Source organism: Mobula hypostoma, chromosome 6 (assembly GCF_963921235.1).
Source record: "Mobula hypostoma chromosome 6, sMobHyp1.1, whole genome shotgun sequence".
Lineage (NCBI taxonomy): Eukaryota > Metazoa > Chordata > Chondrichthyes > Myliobatiformes > Myliobatidae > Mobula > Mobula hypostoma.
The window spans coordinates 185,519,249-185,546,789 of NC_086102.1; the positions used below are offsets into that span (position 1 = coordinate 185,519,249).

Consider the following 27,541-nt stretch of genomic DNA (forward strand, 5'->3'; position numbering starts at 1 on the left):
CCTGCTGTGTTCACCAGCAACTTTGATGTGTGTTGCTTGAATTTCCAGCATCTGCAGAATTCCTGTTGTTTGCCCTCTGGTATTAGACATTTCAAGCCATGGAAAAGGATATCGTCTGTCTACTTTATCCATGCCTCTCATAATTTTACAGGCCTCTATCAGATCTCTCCTCAGCTTCTGCCACCCCAGAGAAGACAACGCAAGTCTGTCCAACCTCTCCTTATAGCTCATACCCTCTAACCTGGGCAGCATCTTGGTAAACCTCCTCTGCACCTTCTCCAGAGCCTCAACATCCTTCCTATAATGGGGCGATCAGAACTGTATGCAATACTCCAAGTGTGGGCTAACTAGAGCTTTATAAAGCTGCAACATAACTTCCTGACTTTTGAACTCAATGTCTCAACTCATAAATGCAAGCCTGCCATGTGCCTTCTTGGCCACACTATCAACCTATCACCCTTTCAGGGAGTTATGAATTGGGATCCCAAGATCCCTCTACTCATCACTACTGTTAAGGGTCTTGCCCTCAACAGTATACTGCCTCTTTACATTTGACCTACCAAAGTGTAAGGCTTCAAGTTTGGCTAGGTTGAACTCCATCTGCCATTTCTTCACCCATATGGGACTAGATAGGCTGAATAGATATGCTCTATACTGTAACTCCAATATTTTCTCTAGTATTTGGCATTTCTACCTTGGGAAAAGATTCTGATCGTATATCTTGTGTATGCTTCTCATATTATACTGACTTCAGTGGCTGGTAAAAAGTTTAAGTCTGTTGTTAAGGATGAGATTTTGGAGTACTTGGAGGCATATGATAAAATAGACCAAAGTCGGCATGGCTTTCTTAAGGGAAAATCTTGCCTGACAAATCTGTTGGAATTCTTTGAGGAAATATTGGGCAGGATAGACAAAGGAGAGTCAGTGGATGTTGTTTACTTGGATGTTCAGAAGGGCTTTGACAAGGTGCCCCACATGAGGCTGCTTAACAAAATAAGAGCTCTTGGTATTACAGGAAAGATACTAGCATGGACAAAAGATTGGCTGACTGGCAGGAGACAAGGAGTGGGAATAAAGGGGGCCTTTTCAATTTGGTTGCCGGTAACTAGCTTCTTTTCACGTTATATGTTAATGATTTGGATGATGGAATTGATGGCTTTGTGGCCAGGTTTGCAGATGATACAGAGATAAGGTGGAGGGGCAGATAGTGTTGAGGAAGCAGGGAGTTGCAGAAGGACTAAGACAGGTTGAGAGGATGGGTAAAAGAGTGGCAGATGGAATATAGTGTAGGGAAGTGTACAGTCATGCACTTTGATAGAAGAAATAAGTTTCTTTCTAAACAGGGGAGAACATTCAAAATTACAAGGGCAAAGGTTACTTGGGAGTCCTCACGCAGGATTCCCTAAATATTAACATGCAAGTAGTGTTGGTGATAAGGAAAGCAAATACGATGTTAGCATTCATTTTGAGATGACTAAAATATAAAAGCAAAGATAAAATGCTGAGGCTTTATGAGGCTTTGTAAGGCATTGGTCAGACCACACTTAGAGTATTGTGAGCAGTTTTGTTCCTCTTATCCAACAAAAGATGTGCTAGCATTTGAGAGGGTCCAGGGAAGGTCTGCAAGAATGATTCCAGAAACGGAAGGGTGAGCGTGTGAGGATTGTTAGATAGCTCTGGGCCTGTACTCGTTGGAGTCTAGAAAAATGAGGGGGATCTCATTGAAACTTAACAAATATTGAAAGGAGTAGATAGAGTGGATGTTACACTCATGTTTACAAATTCATTTTCTTTGCTATCATTAGTGGGGAGTTGAAAGACAATATTTTTCCCAGCTCCCTCCCTAATTTTGTATTGTGATGACCATTTCAATGTGAAGATAGTAAAAGAACACAGGCATCTCTGACAACAATTTTGAGAGTTCTAAAGAGAGCTTTGCATGTGCAAAGAATATCCCACCTGATTTAGTCCATTTAGTGAGTGCTGTCAACCTTACAGAATTCTTCATGTAACATTGGCATGAGGTCTATACAGTCAGCAAACTATAGTCTAACCAAAAGTACAAACCCATCCATTATTTTCCTGTTAGTCTCTTCAACTGACCCAAGAAGATTTATGTGTTAGAAGGCACTGATGTTCCCTGTCTGCACTCCGCAAAACCATACGTCAGACCTGTCTCTTGACTAGTTTTGAGCTTGAAGCTTTCTGTCCTAGTTTGTCTCACATTCTTTGAGTTATGGTCACTTCCATCTCCCTCCCCACTCCTGTGTGTTAGGGCTGCCCAGAATCAGAATCAGATTTATTATCACAAACTTGCATGTCTGATATAAGACTTGACCTGCAGCAGCAGTGCAGGGCCGTAAGTTACAAAAATAAACAGTACAAATGAAACAATGATGAAGTGTTCTTGGTTCTTCAACCATTCCGAAACCAGTGGTGGGGCACCACTGAATCATCGAGGATCACTGGGGGTCTTCGGACCCCTGTATCTCTTCCCCGACATCAGTAATGAGAAGAGAACATGTGTTGGGTGGTGAGAGTCCTTAATGATAGATGTCGGTAATGGTATTGGTATATTTGTTTCTCATTCAGGAAAAATACTTATTTATTTATTGTGATACAGCATGGAATAGGCCCTTCCAGCCCTTACGGTCCTTCAAGCCATGCCATCCAGCAGCCCCTGATTTAACTCTAACCTAATCCTGGGACAACTTACCTATTAACCTATTAACTGGCATGTCTTTGGACTGGGGGAGGAAACCCATGCGGTTACAGGGAGAAAGAACAAATTCCTTACAAACTGCGGTGGGAATTGAACCCGAGTCACTTGTACTGTAAAGCATTATGATGCTGGGTCCTGCTTTCTGCCGTCTATTCCTTACTTGCAAGATGATTAGGAACTGCTTGGGAAATGTACCATTATTTTATAAAATGTATAGAAAGACTGATGTTTAAACTATTTAATTTTGTACTCTATTCATTAATTGTTTTTTCTGTATTTTTTTAGGAAACTTCATTGCACCAGGAATTACATTCACATGCATCTCTTTGTGTCACACATGCTTCGTGCAGTTTCCGTCTTCATAAAAGACAGCATCCTGTTTTCCAATAAGGAAGTTGATCATTGCAGTGCTTACTCGGTAAATATTATGTAACTTAACAAAAAATGACATCTTCCTGAAACCTTTTGTGAAACTGCTCTCACGGTTCTCCGATGTCAGCAGAATGTCTTTTTAAATAATGAGTGAAAGCAACAAACTAGCACATTTCTACTAGTTCTGCTAATGTCATAGCTTGCAACTTTATATTCTAGTTTGTGTCAGTAAAGCCACAAATTTCACGGAGCAATCATCTTCAATATGAGCTATTCTAAGGTGTCACAAACACGAGAAAGTCAGCGGATGCTAGAAATCCAGAACAACACACACAAAATGCTGAAAGAACACAGCAGGTCGTGCAGCATCTATGGAAGTGAATAAACAGACGATATTTTGTCTGCTAAGATGCAATTGAACCAAAATTTGGATGCTAAAGAATCTGGGTTTAGGCCTTTGCCTCCAGTATTTAAAATAGAATAGAATAGAACTTTATTGTCATTGCTCAAGTTAATGGGATTATGGTGTTACTCCAGTCTGTGAAAAACAGATATTTACAATGCATGCAGTACAGCTTAATTTATAAATTAATAATTGAATACATACATACATGCATAAAATCTCCATATTTACATGCAACAAGTGCCTTTGCTGGTCCATAACACTCAAACGTGACTGGCAAGCTGGGGTGTAGCATTATCCAGCTACACAACAGCCCTCGGGAAGAAGCTGTTTTTCAGTCCAACTGTCTTGGTCGTAGGAATTCCCACTGAGATTTAAGTAGCAGCATGGTGAGTGCCCCTGGAGGTTCCTGTATCTTTGTGGAGTGGGTACATGTTGCTCAATTATCCCAGCTTCTAGCCCCACTTAACACAAGCATAATATAAGTACCCAGGTTAATGGCAGAAGTGAATTCATGTGTTTTTATTCCAGCAGAAGCTAAAATTTTTTAGCATTGCATCTTAAATCATATCTTCATACTCTGTGGGGCTACATCACACATGGTGCAAAGATCAAAAAGTGTTAGACAACTTTCACTTCCTATACGTAGTGCCACTGGCAGCTATGGAGATCTTCTATCTCTGGTGGTGTTCAGGACTTCCTTCAACATGTCAGTATTCCTCTTGGTTTTCACTACTGTCAGTCAGGCAAATCCCGGGTGAAGACTCAGGAATACCAACACACACAAATTTAGAAGGATTCTTTATCGCTATTTCCATAATTATTATGTTTTCCTAGTCAGGGCTGTTAGCTCTGAGCTGAACCCCCAAATCTGGAGAACTGGTAGACCACTCTTAGTCTGGCTGCTGACCTTTGACCTGTGACCCCACCAATATCCAAAGCATGAAGCACAGGGCATAAAGCTTGATTCCAGCCAACTTAGCTCTCCAGGTCATTGGGGCATGCAAGTCTCCAAACCACATCAAGGTTGTGGTCCTCTGGGAGGCCACTGTTTTTGCTGCATTGTATTTGGACATTTGATTACTCATTCATACCCCAAATGTATTGTTACTCTCTTCCAAGAAATAACCTTTTTACTGCATCTATGCACAGTTAACATTAGTGGTAATAGTATTGCTTACTATGTTTCAGAAGAGTGCCATTTGGCCCACAGAATCTCTGTTTGCTCCCAGCAGAGCAATCCCACAGGTTCATTCCCCTTACCTCAGCAGAGCAATCGCATCAGGTTCATTCCCCTTCTCCCAACAGAGCAATCCCATAAGATTCATTCCCTGCTCCCAGCAGATCAATCCCATCAGTTCACTCCTCTTCCCCAGCAGATCAATCCCATCAGGTTCATTCCCTGCTCCCAGCAGAGCAATTCCATCAGATTCATTCCCTTTACCCCAGCAGAGCAATCCCATCAGTTTCATTCTCCTTCTCCCAACAGAGCAATCCCATAAGATTCATTCCCTGTTCCCAGCAGATCAATCCCATCAGTTCACTCCTGTTCCCCAGCAGAGCAATCCCATCAGGTTCATTCCCTGCTCCCAGCAGAGCAATCCCATCATGTTCATTCCCCTTACCCCAGCAGAGCAATCCCATCAGATTCATTCTCCTTCTCCCATCAGAGCAATCTCATCAGGTTCATTCCCCTGCTCCCAGCAGAGCAATCCCATCAGGTTCATTCCCCTTCTCCCAACAGCGCAATCCCATAAGATTCATTCCCTGATCCCAGCAGATCAATCCCATCAGTTCACTCCTCTTCCCCAGCAGATCAATCCCATCAGGTTCATTCCCTGCTCCCAGCAGAGCAATCCCATAAGATTCATTCTCCTTCTCCCAGCAGAGCAATCCCATAAGATTCATTCTCCTTCTCCCAGCAGAGCAATCTCATCAGGTTCATTCCCCTGCTCCCAGCAGAGCAATCCCATCAGTTCACTCCTCTTCCACAGCAGAGCAATCCCATCAGGTTCATTCTCCTTAACCCACGCTATTTCCCTGTATCTCTGCAATTTATTTTTTTCTCTCACATGCTCATTGACCCCTTGAATCTTTTCTGCCACTATCTGATATTTGTGGAGCAATTTACAGAAGACAATTATCCAGAGTGGAGCCCCATGCTATCATGGGGCGAAGGTGCAAAATCCAGTGAAACAGCACCCAGTGTCAGTATTGACCCATGTGTCCCATCTGTGAGCCAGCAGCACCAACTACTGATCTATCATGCCATTCAACTAAATGTTGTGCCAACATGCTGCCAAAATAATTAGATTTGAGATTCAAAGATTCAGAAGTACACTTATTATCAAAGTTTGCATGCAGTATACAACCCTGAGATTCATCTTCGCCACAGACACAAAACAAAGAAAACCATGGAACTCGTTCAAAGGAAAGCATCAAACGGACAACACAAAAAAACTAACAGTGCCAACTTCAAATAAAGCGAGCGAGAAACACAGAATATAAAATGCAAAAAGTCATTGAATGAGTCCAGGCATTTCAGTACAGCTCAATCTATAGCTGTGTTGTTCGTTACCTGCAGGCCGCAGAGTCAGTATACACAAAATAGCAACAAAAAGAAGGAGCAACCAGAAACCAGAACCACATCATAACGGGAGCTACAGAGTCCAACCCACAAACCGTGTTGATTAAACCTTGCCCAAGACCCAGGACTGGCACCATTCTCAGGAGCAGCGTGTGAACGGGAGAGAGAGAGACCGTCACACACAGACACATTCTGCCAAGAGCAGCATGTGAAATGGAGAGAGAGAGAGACTGGACATACACAGGTAGAGGGCACAGAACACCTGCCGCCTTCCACTCCCATCCTTGATGATCTCCAATCTTCCTCATCAATTTAATTGGCAAGATCGGTGAGAAATGGAGCTGATCAGGTGACCAGGCTTCTTGTCCTCGAGACGGCACACTTCGCTCAAAACCTCACCGAGCCCCCTCGGAGACAGCAAAGTGCCAGAGCACTCAATTGGCCTGAAAACATACCACCAAAATGTGGACCATAGGCAGCACCACATCTGAAAGGAAAGGAAGCTGTGAAAGAAGTAGTTTTGTGAATAGCATTCCACTATGTTGTCAATTTCTACAATTAGAAGAGAATTTTGGGAACTCTAGAGTTTTGTAGTCTTATGTTTTGGTTTATGTTTGATTGTGATTTGATCGGGGTGCCTCGGTGCTGATCTGAACTAACTCAGCAGCTCATGTTATTTGTTTACTTTTCATTGTTTGTGTTTTTTCACACATTGAATATTTGATGATCTTGTGGAGTGGGGTTTTTCTTTAAACAGGTTCTTTAGTGTTTCTCTCTTTTCTGGCCGCCCGTGAGAAGACAAATCTCAAGGTTGTATACTGTATGGACACTTTGATTTTAAACAGCAATACAGACAATATGCTGGAGGAGCTCAGCTGGTCAGGCAGCACCTGTGGGTGGGAATGAACAATTGACATTTCGGGCCAAGATCCTTCATCAAGACGTAATAAATGTTCTTTGAACTTTGAATTGCCCCATGAATGAAAATCAAAAACTGAAAGCATTAACAAATCAAAAAATGCTTTAAAAAAATCACTCAAAACGTCATCTAGCATCTGGAGAAAGAGAAACAGGGTGAACATGTCAGATTAAAATCAGGTTAACTCAGGAATTAACTTGTGATTTACTTTGTTTTCTGTCTGCTCCATTTCCAGGTTGAATGCAAATTTGCTATCGTTTTCTTTCAATACTGTACTCTGGCTAACTTTAGCTGGTTGCTTGTGGAAGCACTGTATCTGCACACACTCTTGGTGGTATCTGCGTATCCGCAGAAGTATTTCAGGTGGTTCATTATTCTAGGATGGGGTAAGTTTCCCTTTAAAAACTAAATTAAACTTTTGTGTTCACTTGCGTTGTTTGTTTTTGGAAAATCTTGTCCATTTTTCCTGAATCCAGTGATGCTATTTGATTTTTTTGATTCTTTTATCATCTCATTTTCAGGTGCCCCAGCACTTTTTATTCTACCTTGGGCAATTATGAGAAGCTTTTATGAAAACATTGGGTAAGCTCTGTTTCCATGATAAATAAAAGCTGTCCGTGAAGAACCAATATTGCAGGAAAATTAAAAGTTTTTATTAGATGGCGCAGATGGATGACGTTATAGCTGTTGTCCGTCAGGTCCTATGCAAGAGAATTTTTAAAGTGGAAAAGCAATTGCACTGGGCAGCTCCACTCTCTTGACCTTAGAAGTCCAGGTTCAGTACTACGAAGAAGCATCATAAACCGGGGTCTTCCTTGGTTGCAGTGGATGACCATGACGTCTTCTATGGCTTGTCACGCCCTTCGCTCTCCACTGAGTGTTACGGAACTGCTTCCTTAGCCGTTGGATCTCACCGTAGATCTCATCCACCCAGTCCGCCAGAGCTGACTTCACATGCTGGGACAGGCATGCCCCTATCTCTCCAGGGTATGAGTCTGCTGGTCTACCCTCCCCTGGTTTAGCTCGCCTGTTAAAGCAGAGTACTAGGGTGTGGCCACTGTCGCATGTAAAGCAGTTTCAGGTGAGAGCTGAACGTCCGGTGGGAACCAAAGGTGAGTGGGCTGCCCTAGAATGCACATGATAAGCCCCTTCACCACAGATTACCCTCCCTGGACACCCAATACATCCCAATTATTAAGTGCATAGTGCTATTATGTACTGCCCTCACAGTGCATATGTTCAAAGCTATGCAGTGAGTTAAACACCTTCTCAGAAATCACCCATGAAGGGCTACAGGGAAAGAGCTGGGGCTGTGAGGGGAAATGGATGGGCTGTGATGAAATGACAGAGCAGGTTCAAAGCTCAATACTCCCACGTGGAGTACTGTGCTCAGTTCTGGTCGCCTCACTACAGGAAGGATGTGGATACTATAGAGAGAGTGCAGAGGAGATTTACAAGGATGCTACCTGGATTGGGGAGCATGCCTTATGAGAATAGGTTGAGTGAACTCGGCCTTTTCTCCTTGGAGCGATGGACCTGATAGAGGTGTACAAGATGATGAGAGGCATTGATAGTGTGGATAGTCAGAGGCTTTTTCCCAGGGCTGAAATGGCTAGCACGAGAGGGCAGAGCTTTAAGGTGCTTGGAAGCAGGTACAGAGGAGATGTCAGGGGTAAGTTTTTTACACAGAGAGTGGTGAGTGCATGGAATGGGCTGCCAGCAATGGTGGTGGAGGCAGATACGGTAGGGTCTTTTAAGAGACTTTTGGATAGGTACATGGAGCTTAGAAAAATAGAGGGCTATGGGTAAGCCTAGTAATTTCTAAGGTAGGGACATGTTCAGCACAACTTTGTGGGCTGAAGGGCCTGTATTGAGCTGTAGGTTTTCTATGTTTCTATGTTCTATGTTTCAATGGGCCAAATGGCCTAATTCTGCTCCTATATCTTATGGTATATGGCCTACTCTCCAGGCCAGTAGTAATGAAAACCTGCTGTTCTGGCCCATTTTGACAATTGTTCTTTAGTGCTTTTAGAAAATATAATTTTATTTATATAATTTAGTTTTATAACTATCTTATCCAGTTTTGTGTGTGTTGTGTGCTAATTACTAAAGATGCCAAAAGTAAAGTGAACTCTAATCATATGTAAATTTAACATGACAAGAGGTGTGGTATTTAATCCAATAGTTTATTCTAATTCACATACATGGTTCATCTATATTTTTTCTTGAGAAACAACACATTTTAAAACATTTTTGTTTAATCCACAGCTGCTGGGATATTAATTCAAATGAATTCATATGGTGGATTATTAAGGGACCTGTAATTTTATCTATTTTTGTAAGTATTCTCCAATTTAAAAAAAATCTGAGTTGCGGTAAAATATTAGTTAAAACAACATATTTTAAACATAAATAACATTCAGCAATTTGCTGTCTAGTGTTGACGGGAGCAGCTCACTTTCAACCTCAGTTACACAGTCTAACGGCGATTCGGGATGGGTAATGAATGCCACTTTGCCAGTCTGACCCAGACACCGGGGGCAGAGCAGTGAGACCCAGACACCAGGGGCAGAGCAGTGAGACCCAGACACCGGGGGCAGTACAGTGGCACCCAGACACCGGGGGCAGTGCAGTGAGACCCAGACACCAGGGGCAGTGCAGTGAGACCCAGACACCGGGGACAGAGCAGTGAGACCCAGACACCGGGGACAGTACGGTGAGACAGACACCGGGGGCAGTGCAGTGGCACCCAGACACCAGGGGCAGTGCAGTGAGACCCAGACACCAGGGGTAGTGCAGTGAGACCCAGACACTGGGGACAGTACGGTGAGACAGACACCGGGGGCAGTACAGTGGGACAGACACCGGGGGTAGTACAGTGGCACCCAGACACCAGGGGCAGTGCAGTGAGACCCAGACACCGGGGACAGTACGGTGAGACAGACACCGGGGGCAGTGCAGTGAGACCCAGATACCGGGGGCAGTACAGTGAGACCCAGACACCAGGGGCAGTACAGTGGCACCCAGACACCGGGGACAGTACGGTGAGACAGACACCGGGGGCAGTACAGTGGCACCCAGACACCGGGGACAGTACAGTGAGACCCAGACACCGGGGGCAGTACAGTGGCACCCAGACACCGGGGACAGTACAGTGAGACACAGACACCGGGGACAGTACGGTGAGATGGACACCGGGGGCAGTACAGTGGGACAGACACCGGGGGTAGTACAGTGGCACCCAGACACCGGGGGCAGTGCAGTGAGACCCGGACACCGGGGACAGTACGGTGAGACAGACACCGGGGGCAGTACAGTGGCACCCAGACACCAGGGGCAGTGCAGTGAGACCCAGACACCAGGGGCAGTACAGTGGCACCCAGACACCGGGGACAGTACGGTGAGACAGACACCGGGGGCAGTACAGTGGCACCCAGACACCGGGGACAGTACAGTGAGACCCAGACACCGGGGGCAGTACAGTGGCACCCAGACACCGGGGACAGTACAGTGAGACACAGACACCGGGGACAGTACGGTGAGACGGACACCGGGGGCAGTACAGTGGGACAGACACCGGGGGTAGTACAGTGGCACCCAGACACCAGGGGCAGTGCAGTGAGACCCGGACACCGGGGACAGTACGGTGAGACAGACACCGGGGGCAGTACAGTGGCACCCAGACACCAGGGGCAGTGCAGTGAGACCCAGACACCAGGGGCAGTACAGTGGCACCCAGACACCGGGGACAGTACGGTGAGACAGACACCAGGGACAGTACGGTGAGACCCAGACACCAGGGGCAGTACAGTGGCACCCAGACACCGGGGGCAGTACAGTGGGGCAGACACCGGGGGCAGTACAGTGGGACCCAGACACCGGGGGCAGTACAGTGGGACAGACACTGGGGGCAGTACAGTGGCACCCAGACACCGGGGGCAGACCAGTGGCACCCAGACACCGGGGGCAGTACAGTGGGACAGACACCGGGGGCAGTACAGTGGCACCCAGACACCAGGGGCAGACTAGTGGCACCCAGACACCGGGGGCAGTACAGTGGCACCCAGACACGGGAGCAGACCAGTGGCACTCAGACACCGGGGGCAGTACAGTGGGACAGACACCGGGGGCAGTACAGTGGCACCCAGATACCGGGGGCAGTACAGTGGCACCCAGAACCAGGGGCAGTACAGTGGCACCCAGACACCGGGGGCAGTACAGTGGGACAGACACCGGGGGCAGACCAGTGGCACCCAGACACCGGGGGCAGTACAGTGGCACCCAGAACCAGGGGCAGTACAGTGGCACCCAGACACCGGGGGCAGTACAGTGGGACGGACACCGAGGGCTGTACAGTGGGACACAGACAATGGGGGCAGTACAGTGGGACAGACACCGGGGGCAGTACAGTGGGACGGACACCGAGGGCTGTACAGTGGGACACAGACAACGGGGGCAGTACAGTGGGACAGACACCGGGGGCAGTACAGTGGGACGGACACCGAGGGCTGTACAGTGGGACACAGACAACGGGGGCAGTACAGTGGGACAGACACCGGGGGCAGTACAGTGGGACACAGACACCAGGGGCAGTACGGTGGCACCCAGACATCGGGGGCAGTACAGTGGGACAGACACCGGGGGCAGTACAGTGGGACACAGACACCGGGGGCAGTACGGTGGGACAGACACCGGGAGCAGTACAGTGGCACCCAGACACCAGGGGCAGTGCAGTGGGACAGACACCAGGGGCAGTACAGTGGCACCCAGACATCGGGGGCAGTACAGTGGGACAGACACCGGGGGCAGTACAGTGGGACACAGACACCGGGGGCAGTACGGTGGGACAGACACCAGGAGCAGTACAGTGGCACCCAGACACCAGGGGCAGTACAGTGGGACACAGACACCGGGGGCAGTACAGTGGGACGGACACCGGGGGCAGTACGGTGGGACACAGTCACCGGGGGCAGTACAGTGGGACGGACACTGGGGGCAGTACGGTGGGACACAGTCACCGGGGGCAGTACAGTGGGACGGACACCGGGGGCAGTACGGTGGGACACAGTCACCGGGGGCAGTACAGTGGGACCAAGACATCGGGGACAGTACAGTGGGACAGACACCGGGGGCAGTACAATGGGACCAAGACATCGGGGACAGTACAGTGGGACAGCTGGTACAGCTGGTGTGTCACAGTGACAGGGCCCAGTTTCAATTCTGACCCTGGATGCAGTTCATGTGGAGTTTGCAGGTTATCCTTATGATCACATGAGGATGCTCCAGTTTCCTCCCACGTCCCAAAGACTTGCGGATTGATAGGTTAATTATCAAATTAAATCAAATGGATAGAGCCAAATGAATTAGGGCCAAGATGCAAAACGTACACAGCACTTTCAAAATGGTGAACAAAAAAAAATCAAGCAAACAAAAACACATATATAGTGCGAGACCTTAAGCGACATGTCCCGCAAATTGATGGTATAGTAACCAGGTACCCAGCAGTGTGAAGAAGCACGCAATCCAGCCTGTCATTCCACTGACTGAACACTGGAGGGCAGCACAGATGGTTTTCCTCAGTGAAATGCCCTCATGTAGAGCTGGAAAGAAGAAAACCGGATTACTGTAGATTTAGTGAAAATGGATGATTGATAGTCAATGCCAGTTCAGTCCTGCACCTTTCCGTGAGTGATGTTTACTTTTTTTTTCTGTTTTGCAGATCAGCTTTGTGCTCTTTGTTCACATCATCAGCATATTAATCAAAAAGCTAAAGGCACCTGATGTTGTGAGGAATGAATTTAACCAATACAAGTAAGCCACTTTACTTGACATCCTCTTTATGGCAAATGCAAAATTTCCCCTGCCTGTGGGAAGTCATAAATACTCCCCAACAGTGTTAGAAGATCTATACCACAGCATCGTGCTATCTCTGATTTAACATGTTGCTTTGTTTCATAACCTATATCATGGCCTCTGAAGTGATGAAATTTATAAAAATATTGGGAGGTAGGGTGGGGATATGTCTCTGCCAAAGGAGGTGTAAGGTGCTCTTTCCCTCTGCTAGACCGTCGGGTAAGGTGTAGACCCCCCACCCCCGGATCAAGATCTGTGAAGCCATGGGAGCAGATGGTGGATGGTCGTATGAGCAGCTGGCACACATCACAAGTCCTGGTTATGCCACCACTGACGCCTGGCAGGCAATCTCTGAAAAGTATTGATAATGGCTGGGGTCACCCATCTTGTGAAGACACTGCCCAGAAGACAATGGCAAACCTCTTCTATAGAAAAATTTGCAAAGAAAAGTCATGGTCATGGAAAAAATCATGATCACTGTTCCACTGCATTCCAGTGGAGTAAAAGGGAACTACAGAGGCATGAGAGGGGAGCTGGCCAGTGGACTGGAAGAAAACATTAGCAGAGATTATGGCAGAACATCAATGGCTGGAGTTTCTGAGAGCAATTCAGAAGGTGCAGCAGAAATGAAAAAGTATTCTAAGGACAGGATCACAACCATAGCTGGCAAGGGAAGTCAAAGGCAGCATAAAAGCAAAAGAGAGGGCATATGATAGAGCAAAAATTAGTGGGAAGGAAGAGGATTGGGAAACTTCTAGTAAACAACACAAGGCAACGAAAAAAAGCCATAATGAGAGGAAAGTTGAAATCCGAAGGTAAGCTATCCAATAATATAAAAGAGAGGGTACAAAATATTTTTTCAGATGGTGGTGGTTGTCTCTTGGGGTCCGAGGAAGACTAAACATTGTACAGTCATCTGTGGATACGCATGTGACTTCGGAGGCCGAAGTCTGAAGCACACAAGCGGTTGCAGGTTAGGCATGGAATGGCGGTTGTTAGAACAGGTGCATACACAGCTTTGTGCCGTTGGTCTCTCGTGCTGCTGCAAGGCGCTGATTTCGGTCATCTTCAAAGTCAGATGAAGCTTGTCTGGTCAGGGTACGCCATGCAGCCCTGTCGGCTGCAGACTCCTCAAGTTGTCGAGGCTGGAGGTCTGCCCATTTGATGTACGATTTCAGATTGTCTTTGAATCTTTTTTTGGGGCGGCCCTGATCGTGACTGCCGTGCTCAAACTCACAGTAGAGCAGCTGCCTGGGGATTCTTGTTTCACCCATGCGGATTACATGGCCAGTCCAGCGTTATATAAGGAGTAAAAGAGAGACTGGAAAATGACACTGGAGAGTAGTAATGGGGACAAAGAAATGGGGGAAGAGCTTATGGAGTGGTTTGGATTAGTTTTCATTGTGGGGACATTAGCAGAATATCAGAAATGTGAGAGTGTCAGGGGGCAGAAGTGAGTGCCATTACTATTACTAAGGAGAAGGTGCTTGGGAAGCTGAACGGTCTGAAGGTAGATAAGTCACCTGGACCAGATGGACTACACCTCAGGGTTCTGAAAGAGGTGGGTGGAGAGATTGTGTAGGCGTTAGTGATGATCTTTCAAGAAGCACTAGGTTCTGGAATAGTTGCTGAGGACTGAAACATTGCAAATGTCATTCCCTCTTCAAGAAGGGAAAGAGGCAGAAGAAATGAAATTAAGGCCAGTTAGCCTGGCCAAAATATTGCAGTTTATTATTAAGGGAAGAGGTTTTGGGGTACCTGGAGGCACATAATAAAATAGGCCAAATTCGGCATGGTTTTCTAAAGAGGAAATATTGCCTGACAGATCTTTTGGAATTCTTTGAGGAAATAACAGGCAGGAGAGTCAGTGGATGTTGTTTGTTTGGATTTTCCGAAGGCTTTTGACAAAGTGCCACACATGAGGCTGCTTAAAAAATAAGAGCCCATGGTGTTATGGGAAAGGTACTAAAATGGATAGAAGATTGCCTGATTGGCAGGAGGGAAAGAGTCAGAATAAAGGGGCCTTTTTGGTTGGCTGCTGGTGACTAGTGTTGTGCCACAGGTGTCAGTGATAAGACTGCTTCTTTTCTGGTTATATGTCAATGATTTGGATGAAGGAATTGATGGCTCTGTGGCCAAGTTTGCAGATGGTACGAAGACAAGTGAAGGTACAGGTAGTTTTGAGGAAGTAGAAAGGATACAGAAGAACCTCGACAGATTAGGAGAATGAGCAAAGAAATAGCAGATGGAATATAGTGTAGGGAAATGTATGGCCATACACTTTGGCAGAAGGAGTAATGACATGGACTATTTTGTAAATGGGGAGAAAATCCAAAAATCAGAGGTGCAAAGGAATTTGGGAGTCCTCATGCAAATTTCCCTAAAGGTTAACCTGCAGGTTGAGTCAATGTTAAGGAAGGCAAATGCAATGTGAACATTCATTTTGAGAGGACAAGAATACAAAAACAACAATGTAATGCTGAGGCTTAATAAGGCATTGGCTGGGCGGCACTTGGAGTATTGTGAACAGATTGGGATCCCTTATCCAAGAAAAGATGGGTTGGCATTGAAGAAAGTCCAGAGGAGGTTCGCAAGAATGATCTGAGCAATGAAGGGGTTAACACATGAGGATCAATTGATTGCTGTGGGCTGTACTCGCTGGAGTTTAGAAGAATGGGGGGGATCTCACTGAAACCTACCGAATATTGAAAGGTCTGGATAGAGTGGATGTGGAGAGGATGTTTCCTATAGAGGGGGACTCCAGGACCAGAGGGACCAGCCTCAGAATAGAGGGACATCCATTTAGAACAGAGATGAGGAAAATTTTCTTTAGCCTGAGGGTGGTGAATCTGTGGAATTCATTGCCACAAACGGCTGTGCAGGCCAAGTCATTGGGTATACTTAAGATGGAGGTTGATAGGTTCTTGATTAATCAGGGTGTCAAAGGTTATGGGGAGAAGACAGGAGAATGGAGTTGGGAGGGATAATAGTCAGCCATGATGGAATGGCAGAGCAGGTCTGATGGGCTGAATAGCCCAATTCTGTTCCTAGGTCTTCAGATCTTTTTATTCATATTTGCATTTCACTGTGAACATGGATAATCTTTATAAATTATGATGAAATCACATTAATGTTGCTTGAAAATGGCCGAGAAATAATGATGTAGTAGCAGGAATAGACAACCAGCTCTTATCTCCTTTTCTAGATCAGTTCCCTATTGCCCTCAACCTCCCCACCCGCGATATTTCAAAAATCTATCTCCAAACCCCATTTCCAGAAAAGTTGGGATGTTTTCCAAAATGCAATAAAAACAAAAATCTGTGATATGTTAATTCACATGAACCTTTATTTAACTGACAAACATACAAAGAAAAGATTTTCAATAGTCTTACTGACCAACTTAATTGTATTTTGTAAACATGCACAAATTTAGAATTTGACGGCTGCAACACACTCAACAAAAGTTGGGACAGAGGCATGTTTACCATTGTGTTACATCACCTTTCCTTTTAATAACACTTTTTAATCATTTTGGAACTGAGGATACTAATTGTAGTAGATTTGCAATTGGAAATTTTGTCCATTCTTGCTTGATATAAGACTTCAGCTGCTCAACAGTCTGTGGTCTCCGTTGTCTGATTCTCCTCTTCATGATGCACCATACATTTTCAATAGGAGATAGATCTGGACTGGCAGCAGGCCAGTCAAGCACACGCACTCTGTGTCTACAAAGCCACGCTGTTGTAGCCCGTGCAGAATGTGGTCTGGTATTGTCCTGCTGAAATAAGCATGGATGTCCCGGGAAGAGACGTTGCCTTGATGGCAACATATGTCTCTCTAAAATCCTAATATACGCCTCAGAGTCAATGGTACCTTCACATACATGCAACTCACCCATGCCATGGGCACTGATGCACCCCCATACCATCACAGATGCTGGCTTTTGCACCTTTTGCTGATAACAATCTGGATGGTCGTTTTCATCTTTGGCACGGAGAACTCGACGCCCGTTTTTTCCAAAAACTAGCTGAAATGTGGACTCATCTGACCACAGCACACAGTTCCACAGTCTTTCGGTCCATCTGAGATGAGCTCGGGCCCAGAGAACTCGCCGGTATTTCTGCATAGAGTTGATGTATGGCTTCCTCTTTGCATAATACAGTTTCAAGCTGCATTTCTGGATGCAGCGACGGACTGTGTTGAGTGACGGTGGTTTTCCGAAGTACTCCCGAGCCCAGGTGGCTATAATTGTCACAGTAGCATGACGGTTTCTTAGGCAGTGCCGCCTGAGGGCTCGAAGATCACGCGCATTCAACAGTGGTTCCTGACCTTGCCCTTTACACACTGAGATGTCTCTGAATTCTCTGAATCTTTTCACAATATTATGTATTGTAGATGTTGAAAGACCTAAATTCTCTGTAATCTTAGGTTGAGAAATGTTCCTTTTGAACTGACTAACAATTCTCTCACGAATTTTGGCAGAGAGGGGTGAGCCATGACCCATCCTTGCTTGCAAAGACTGAGCCTTTGATGGACGCTACTTTTATACCCAGTCATGATACCTCACCTGCTACCAATTAGCCTGCTTAATGTGGAGTCTTCCAAACCGGTGTTACTTGAATATTCTGTGCACTTTTCAATCTTATTTCAACTCTGTCCCAACTTTCGTTGAGTGTGTTGCAGCCATCAAATTCTAAATTTGTGTATGTTTACAAAATACAATTAAGTTGGTCAGTAAAGTTATTGAAAATCTTTTCTTTGTACTTTTGTCAGTTAAATAAAGGTTCATGTGAATTAACATATCACAGATTTTTGTTTTTATTGCCAGACATCCTACCCTGCAAAAGCTCATTTCAGGGAGGTAGCACCATTAATTTGCGGGAGACTCCGGGAGAGATGGGATGTCTGCAATAGAGTAGCTCCTTAGCAGCTGGCCAGCTAGTTTAAATAACGTTAGCTATGCTAATGAACGAATGACACCTGTTAAACTCACCTCAACATGTCTTTTACTGTCTTAACCCACCATGGGCAATAGAAAAGTCTCTGTTTCAAACAGTGCAGCGAGCAACACTGTCATTATTTTTGACCCCTATTAGGCAGGGGTACACTTTAGGGTAGTCTGGGGTGACATATGTTTTATATTTTCTTTTTTTGGAACACTCCGCCATGGTGCGATCTTGCTTGCTCTCTCTCTCTCTCTCTCTCTTGCTTGCTTTTTCTCTCGCTCGCTCTCTCTCGTGGTCGCTCTCATGCTTTCTCTCTCGTTCACTCACGCTCTCTCCCTCTCCCTCTCTCTCGCTCTCGCTTGCTTTCTCTCTCGCTCGCGTGCTCTCGCTTGCTTGCTCTCGTGCTCTCTCTCTCTCTCTTTCTCTCTTCCTTCCTCTCTCTCGCTTGCTTGCTACACTCTCTCTCTCGTGGTCGCTCTTGTGTTTTCTCTTTTGTTTTCTCTCACGCTCTCTCTCGCTCGCTCTCAAAAAAATTGTTTTCCGTGACATTGTATATAATTTGCGGGCATCAGGGAGCCACTATTAATATGCGGGAGACTCCCGGAATTTCTGGGAGAGGTGGGATGTCTGTATTGCATTTTGGAAAATATCCCAACTTTTCTGGAAATGGTGTTTGTACTTCCTGTTTAAATACTATCAACAATCTGGAGTCCACTGCCCTCTGGGACAGAGAATTCCCAGAGTACATCATTGTCTGCAAGAAGTGCTTGCATGCATCAGTTTTAAATCTCTCACTTTTTCTTAAACATATTGAAAGAATTACAAAGTGCATTGAAATTAAATTAGCACTGGTGTCATCAATAATCAGAAAGAATATTTTGCACAGAAGAAGAGTGTTTTATTTCACTTGTTGTTTCTACAGTGTGCTTATTAGCAGCGTTTTTCCAGAAGCATGATGTATGATGCAAAATTGATGTACTAGACATTATAGAGTGGAAGAAACATTCAGGCTTTCACGCACGAACTATATTTCCATTACAGTTGCACACTTCTTTTCTTATTCTCTGTATTTTTGATTATTTTGGCTGATGCTAAAAGAGCAGAGTAATACACATTTACTATATAATTATCTCCTTGTTCTTGTATCCCTTGCATTTATCTGAAAAGCAGTATTCATCTACTTCCCCTTTCAGCTTCGTTAGCTTTTGGACATACATACCTAAAACCCTAAATGTCTCCCCTTCTCCTTCTCAAACAGCAGGGTTAGGGTCTATCATATTATTAGATTAGATTAGATTAGATTAGATTAGATTAAATTATGAGGACACTCAGTCCTCATTTATTGTCATTTAGAAATGCATGCATTAAGAAATGATACAATGTTCCTCCGGTACGATATCACAAAAACACAGGACAGACCAAGACTAAAACTAACAAAAACCACATAATTATAACATATATTTACAACAGTGCAAAGCAATACCGTAATTTGATAAGAGCAGACCATGGGCACAGTAAAAAAAAGTCTCAAAGTCCCGATAGTCCATCATCTCACGCAGACGGTAGAAGGGAGAAACTCTCCCTGCCATGAGCTTCCAGCGCCTCAAACTTGCCGATGCAGCATCCTGGAAGCACCCGACCACAGCCGACTCTGAGTCCGTCCGAAAACTTAGAGCCTCCGACCAGCCCTCCAACACCGAGCACCGAGCACCATCTCTGCCGAGCGCTTCGACCCCGGCCCCGGCTGCCAAGCAACAAGCAAAGCCGAGGACTCGGGGCCTTCCCCTCCGGAGATTCCGGATCACACAGTAGCAGCGACAGCGAAATAGGCATTTCAGAAGTTTCACCAGATGTTCCTCCATGCTCTCACATCTGTCTCCATCACATCAGGATTGTGCACAGCACCCTACTTGACAGATAACAGATATTCATCACTGGAGAGGCCAGTGTGTGCTGCGTCGCTCCACCATCTTCAGTGCTCCTATTATGAGCACTGTCTTAAGGGTTCCTTTACCTTAAGCTTCCTAATCAAATCTGGGTCATTACATAACACGCAGCCCCGGATGGCCTTTCCCCTAGTGGGGTCAACCACAAGCTGCTTAAAGCCATTTCACTAGCAATCTACAAGTTCACTCCCTTGGGATCCAGCACCAACCAGATTTTCCCAATCTACCTCCACATTGAAATCCCAATGACTCTCATACCATTGCCCTTTTGATATGCCTTTTGTATCTCCCATTGTAATCGGTAGTCCACATCTGGTTACTATTTGAGGGCATGAATATAACTTCCATCAGGGTCTGTTACCTTTGCAGTTCTTTAACTTTACCCGCAAGGACTCTATACCGTCAGATCCTGTGTCACCTCTTTCGTGATGATTTGATTTTATATTTTACCAACAGAGTGACGCTGCCCCCTCTGCCTATTTGCCCGTCCTTTCGATGCATTGTGTATCCTTGGATGTTAAACTCCCAGCTATGATCTTCTTTCAGCCCAGGACTCATAGAGATACCCACAACATCATACCTGCCAATCTCCAACAACACTACAAGATCAGCTACTGTATTCCCTGGACTGCGTGCATTCAAATGCAACACCTTCAGTCCTGTGTTCATCACCCTTTCCGATTGTAGATCTCTGTCTTCGCCTCATCCCACCGACTGCAGTTTTGCCTGCCCTTCCTCACAGTCTCACTTCACATTGCAACTGCCCTGCCACTACAGTTCCCATCCCCCTGCTAAATTAGTTTAAACCCTCCTCAACAGCTCTACCAAGCCTGCTCGCAAAGATATTCAGTCCCCACGGATTCAGGTGTAATCCAATCTTCATGTACAGGTCATACTTTTCTGAGAATAGTTCCCAATGATCCAGAAAGATGAGAGCCAGAACCTTGCAGCAACTCTTGAGCCACACCTTAATTTGCCAAATCATCCTATTCTTACCCTCACTGGCACATGGCACAGGCAGCAATCCAGTGATTACCAACCTGGAGGTCCTGCTTTTCAGCTTCCTGCCTAACTCCCTATATTCTCCCTTTAGGACTTCCTCCCTTTTCCTGCCTACACTATGTCATTAGTACCAATCTGTACCATGATCTCCAACTGTTCACCCTCCCCTGTTGGAACGTCATGGACGTGACCTTGGTACCTGCGAGGTAACATACCATCCGGGTTTCTCTTGCATTTCCACAGAATCTGCTTTCTGCTCCTCCAGCTATGGAATCCCCCATCACTACTGCTCTCCTCTTTCCCTCCCTTCCCTTCTGAATCACAGAGCCAGACTCAGTGCCAGAGACCTGAACAATGTGTGGCTTCCCCTTGTAGGTCATTCCCCCCCCCAAAAAAAAAATCCAAAGCAGTATACTTATTATTGAGGGGAGCAATCACAGGACTACTCTGCACTGACTGCCTATTCACTTTTTCTTGCCTGACAATCCCCAGGAACAAGCCTCCTGTAAATGAGGGGTGACCACCTCCCTATAGCTCCTATCTATAACCTCCTCATTTTCCCATATGAGCTGAAGGACATTGAGCTACAGCTCCAGTTCCTTAACACAGTCTAAGGAGCTGAACTCAATGCACTTCATGTAGATATAGTTATCAGGGAGATTGGACATCTCCCAAAGTTGCCATATCTTACACAGGGAACATAACACTACCTCCACATCCATTCTCAGTGCACTAGATATGTACAAACAGAAAAGAAAAACTTACCAGAAGCTTTCTTACTTACTTACTTAGAAAGTAAGTACCTGTACTTGCCTAAGTCTGTTCTTGGCAAAACCAGACCACTCTAACAAAGCCCCAGTCACACAATGGCCACTCCACTTACATCTCCTTTCTTTTTATTGACCCATTGCTGATTGCCGCCACCAAGAAAAAAGCTGAACAGCACCCAAGCTCTTTCTAAACCTCTCACAGCATCACCAATGAGTGAACGCGCACTGATTTCCACATGCTGAGAAAATAATATCATAATCCAAGTCATTTCTGAAAACTATAATCAGATATTCAAGCACAAATGATCAAGGTAACATTCTTTACCCAACTTCTATTTGATGGAATTGACACCATGAGGGCTAAATTGACTCACAGTGTTAGGCAATTAACACAGATGTGCAACAAAATTACTACATCTGTTACTTGAATCATTCAGGTTTTCCACTTAGAAGTGAAAAACCATTCAGGAATATAAAAATCAGATGTATTTTAACACTTTTTGTATGTTGCATTTGTTATTTCTAGGAGACTTGCAAAGTCAACTTTCTTGTTAATCCCCTTGTTTGGAATCCACTATATCATTTTTGCATTTTTCCCGGATAAAGAAAGCAACCTCGCAACAGATTCACGAATAGGCTTTGATCTCTTTTTTGGATCATTTCAGGTATGTGCTTGAATAGACTTTGGAATTAGTGAATAATCATTTGATATATTATTATTCCAGTGGAATAGTATTTTGTAACAATAATTTTTGCACACAGCTGATGATTTTCAAAGTGCAATAATATAGAGTCAGAGAGTACTACAGGTCAGAAACTGCTTCTTCAGCCCATCTAGTCCATGATGGCTGTTATTCTGCCTAGTCCCATCTACCCGTACCTGGACCAGAGACCTCCATACCCCTCCCATCCCTGTAATTATCCAAACTTCTCTTAAATCCAATGGATTTAAGACCTGGATGTGTGGGTAGAAGGGTGGGTTGGCAAGTTTTCAGACGACACAAAGGTTGGTGGTGTTGTAGATAGTGTAGAGGATTGTCAAAGATTGCAGAGAGACATTGATAGGATGCAGAAGTGGGCTGAGAAGTGGCAGATGGAGTTCAACCCGGAGAAGTGTGAGGTGGTACACTTTGGAAGGACAAACTCCAAGGCAGAGTACAAAGTAAATGGCAGGATACTTGGTAGTGTGGAGGAGCAGAGGGATCTGGGGGTACGTGTCCACAGATCCCTGAAAGTTGCCTCACAGGTGGTTAGGGTAGTTAAGAAAGCTTATGGGGTGTTAGCTTTCATAAGTTGAGGGATAGAGTTTAAGAGTCGCGATATAATGATGCAGCTCTATAAAACTCTGGTTAGGCCACACTTAGAGTACTGTGTCCAGTTCTGGTTGCCTCACTAATGTGGAAGCATTGGAAAGGGTACAGAGGAGATTTACCAGAATGCTGCCTGGTTTAGAGAGTATGCATTATGATCAGAAATTAAGGGAGCTAGGGCTTTACTCTTTGGAGAGAAGGAGGATGAAAGGAGACATGATAGAGGTGTACAAGATAATAAGAGGAAAAGATAGAGTGGATAGCCAGCGCCTCTTCCCCAGGGCACCACTGGTCAATACAAGAGGACATGGCTTTAAGGTAAGGGGTGGGAAGTTCAAGGGGGATATTAGAGGAAGGTTTTTTACTCAGAGAGTGGTTGGTGCGTGGAATGCACTGCCTGAGTCAGTGGTGGAGGCAGATACATAAGTGAAGTTTAAGAGACTACTAGACAGGTATATGGTGGAATCTAAGGTGGGGGCTTATATGGGAGGCAGGGTTTGAGGGTCGGCACAACATTGTGGGCCGAAGGGCCTGTACTGTGCTGTACTGTTCTATGTTCTATGTTTTAAATGTTGCAATCAAACCGGCATCCACACTTCTGCTGGCAGTTTGTTTCACACTTTCACCGCCCTCTGAGTGAAGAAGCTCCCCTTCTTTTCCCCTTAAATATTTTACCTATCACCCTAAACCTGTGACCCCTAGATCTAGTCTCACCCAACCTGAAGGGAAAAAGTCTGCATATACTTAGCCTTCATAATCTATCAAAACTCCCTTCATTATCCTCCGCTCCAGGGGAGAAAGAATCAGTATCAGAATCAGGTTTAATATCATCGGCATACATTGTGAAACTTATTATGTGGCAGTAGTACACTGCAATACATAATAATAAAAAAAAATAAATTATAATAAGAAATATATAAAGAAAATAGATTAAATAGTGCAAAAGAGCAAAAAAAAGAAAAAATAGTGAAGTAGTGTACGTAATGTCCATTCAAAAATCTGATGGTCGTGGGGAAGAAGCTGTTCCTAAAATGTTGAGTGTGTGTTTTCAGGGTCCTATGCCTCCTCCTTGATTGTAGCAATGAGAAGAGGGCATGTCCTGGGTGATGGAGCTCCTTAATAATGGATGCCGCCTTTCTGAGGCATCACCTTTTGAAAATATCCTTGACACTGAGGAGGCCAGTGTCCATGATTGAGCTGGCTGAGTTAACAGCTTTCTGTAGCTTTTTCCCAATCCTGTGCAGTGGACCCTCCGTACCAGTGATCCAACGAATTAGAATGCTCTCTACAGTATTTCTGTAAAGATTTACAAGAGTCTGGTGTGGAGGGACCACTGCACAGGATTGGAATAAGCTGCAGAGAGTTGTAAACTCAGTCAGCTCTATCAGGAGTTCCAAGTTCAAAATTCAATGTAAATTTATTAACGAAATATATATACAGTGCCTCAAAAAGTATTCCCCCACCTTGGAAGTTATCATGTTTTATTGTTTTACAACATTGAACCTCAGGGGATTTAATTTGGCTTGTCTGACACTGATCAACAAAAAAAGCTTCTTTCATGTCAACAAGAAAACAGATCTCTACCAAGTGATCTAAATTAATTACAAATATGAAACACAAAATAATTGATTGCATAAGCATTCACCCCCTTCAAGTCAGTATTTAGTAGATGCACCTTTGGCAGCAATTACAGCCTTGAGTCTGTGTGGATAGGACTCTATCAGCTTTGCACATCTGGACACTGCAATTTTTCCCCATTCTTCTTTACAAAACTGCTCAAGCTCTGTCAGATTGCATGGAGATCATGAGTGAGCATCCTTTTTCAAGTCCAGCCATGAATTCCCAATTAGACTGAAGTCTGGACTCTGACTTGGCTACTGAGGGCATTAACTTAGTTGTTTTTAAGCCATTCCTGCGTAGCTTTTGCTTTATGCTTGGGGACATTGTCTTGCTGGAAAACAAATCTTCTCCTAAGTTTCAGTTCTCTTGCAGACTGCATCAGGTTTTCCTCCAGGATTTCCCTGAATTTTGCTGCATTCTTTTTACCCCCTACCTTCACAAGCCTTCCAGGGCCTGCTGCAGTGAAGCATCCCCACAGCATGATGCAGCCACCACCATGCTTCACGGTAGGGATGTTGTGTTTTTGAGGATGTGTGCTGTTTGGCTTACGCCAAACATAGCATTTAACCTGACGGCTGAAAAGCTCAAATTTGGTTTCAACAGACCATAGAACCTTCTTCCAACTAACTTCAGAGTCTCCCACGTGCCTGCTAGCAAACTCTGGCTGAGATTTCATGTGAGTGTTTTTCAACAGTGGCTTTCTCTTTGCCACTCTCCCATAAAGCTGCGACTGGTGAAGCAGCCAGGCAACAGTTGTTGTATGCACAGTCTCTCCCATCTCAGCCACTGAAGCTTGTAACTCCTCCAGAGTTGTCTTAGGTCTCTTGGTGGCCTCCCTCACTAGTCCCCTTCTTGCACGGTCACTCAGTGTTTGAGAATAGCCTGCTCTAGGCAGATTTACAGCTGTGCCATATTCTTTTCTTTTCTTGATGATTGACTTGACTGTACTCCAAGTGATGTTCAGTGACTCGGAAATTTTCTAGTATCCATCTCCTGACTTTTGGTTTTCAGTAAGCTTTTCGCAAAGTTGCTTGGAGTGCTCTTTTGTCTTCGTAGTGTAGATTTTGCCAGGATATTGACTCACCAGCAGTTGGACCTTCCAGATACAGGTGGATTCTTACCACAATCAACTGAAACACCTTGTCTGTACACAGGTCTCCAAAAACTGATCTCCTTTAAACTAATTATGTGTCTTCTAAAACCAAATGGCTGCACTATTGATGATTTGGTGTGCCATATTAAAGGGGGGGAAGAATACTTATGCAATCAATTATTTTGTGTTTTATATTTGTAATTAATTTAGATCACCTTTGTAGAGATCTGTTTTCACATTGACACAAAAGAGTCTTTTTCTGCTGATCGGTGTCAAAAAAGTCAAATTAAATCCACTGTGATTCATTGTTGTAAAACAATAGAACATGAAATCTTCCAAGGGGAGGTGAATGCTTTTTATAGGCACTGTATGTCACCATACAGTATACTACCCTGACAGTATAAGTCCTGACGAAGGGTCTCAGCCCGAATTGTCGATTGTACCTCTTCCTAGAGATGCTGCCTGGCCTGCGTCGTTCACCAGCAACTTTTATGTGTGTTCCTACCCTGAGATTCATTTTCCTGTGACATTCACAGTAAATAAAAGAAACACAATAAAATCAATGAAAAACTGCACCCAGTAGGACAGACAAAAAGCCAGTGTGCAAAGGAAACAACTGTGCAAATATAAAAAGAAAAATAAGTAAATAAATTGCCACTTGACATACGAGATGGCTTTCTGGAGATCATACCAGGAGCTCTTGTATTTTACTTGGTCACCAGACCAGGATGCCACTGATCTAGCCATCACAGATTGCGGATCTCATGGTTCATACAGGGCTTCTGGTTGGGGAGAGACTCTGAATGATATTGCGGGGACACACTCATCTATGACATCTTTTTATAAAGTCCGTGACAACTGTAATGTATTGGTTCAGATCCTCTGATGAGTTTTTGAACACAGCCCAGTCCACCAACTCAAAGCAATCCCAAAACTGCTCCTCTGCCTCCCATGACCACCTCTTTGTTGTCCTTACCTCTGGAGCCTTGCTCTTTAGACACTGCCCATTTGCAGGTAGGAAGAGGACAGCTAAGTGATCAGATTTCCCGAAATGTGGTCTGGACATGGAACGCTAGGCATTCCTTAACGTAGTATTGCGGTCCCTTTAACGTGGTCATCCTTTAATTATTACTCAGTTCTACCCATATAGCTTCAATAGACAGGCCCTCCAGTCTGAGCACTACTGTGACATTTTCCCTGATGAGTAATGCTTTAAAGCCCCCCCCCCATCATGTCTAAAACAACAGAACATTGAGCTGCCAGTCCTGTCCATCCTGTCAGATTACCTGACAAATTGATTCAGAAGTCACTTACTTATTGTCTGTCTGTTGTGCTGCTGGTGTTTTTGGCAGCAGTGAAAGCCCTCTGTTTCTGGTGCTGTTCAGGGCTTCCTTCATCGTGTCAGTAGGTTCTTCTCGGTTTTCACTACTGACAGTCATGCAACTCCTGGGTGAAGACTCAGGAATATTCGCACACTGAGATGTAAAAGGATTCTTCAATGCTGTTTCCATAACAATTTTTTTAACCAGTGACTGTTGTTAGCCCTGAGCTGAACCCCCGAACCTGGAGGACCAGTGGACCACTCTTAGTCTGGCCTCTACCCTTTGACCTGTTAGGAATGGGTGAACCTTCCAAGAGCCAAAACATAAAGACCTGACTCCAGCCAGCATAGCTCTCTGGGTCATTGAGGCATGCAAGCTTCCAAACTGTGGCAAATTTGTGGTCCTCCTGGAGGATTTTAGAGGTACATGAAGGAAACCTATTCCATTCCAGTTAAAAATAATTGCAGATTAAGATTATTCCAAGAATGGATGCATTTTGTAGATGAATACATGTATCAATGAGAATATATCTCAAACCATTAATAAAGTTTATTTTTAACCCATAGGGCTCCGCTGTTGCAGTCCTTTACTGTTTCCTTAATGGCGAAGTGAGTACCTTTAATAAACAATGCTTACCCACAGTCAAAATCACTTCTTTCCGTAAAACAATCAACAT

The 27,541-nt window shown here is 44.8% G+C and overlaps 1 protein-coding gene across 1 annotated transcript in view; it reads left to right on the plus strand.

Annotated features, from left to right (window-relative positions):
• LOC134347747 (secretin receptor-like) overlaps positions 1-27,541 on the plus strand; it is an 87,563-nt gene that overhangs the window by 56,943 nt on the left and 3,079 nt on the right. Inside the window, exons 6-12 of the mRNA XM_063050153.1 lie at positions 3,008-3,140; positions 7,239-7,389; positions 7,525-7,585; positions 9,272-9,341; positions 12,723-12,814; positions 22,047-22,185; positions 27,432-27,473. Of these exons, the coding sequence (XP_062906223.1) occupies positions 3,008-3,140; positions 7,239-7,389; positions 7,525-7,585; positions 9,272-9,341; positions 12,723-12,814; positions 22,047-22,185; positions 27,432-27,473 (688 nt within the window). The remainder of the gene's footprint in view (positions 1-3,007; positions 3,141-7,238; positions 7,390-7,524; positions 7,586-9,271; positions 9,342-12,722; positions 12,815-22,046; positions 22,186-27,431; positions 27,474-27,541) is intronic.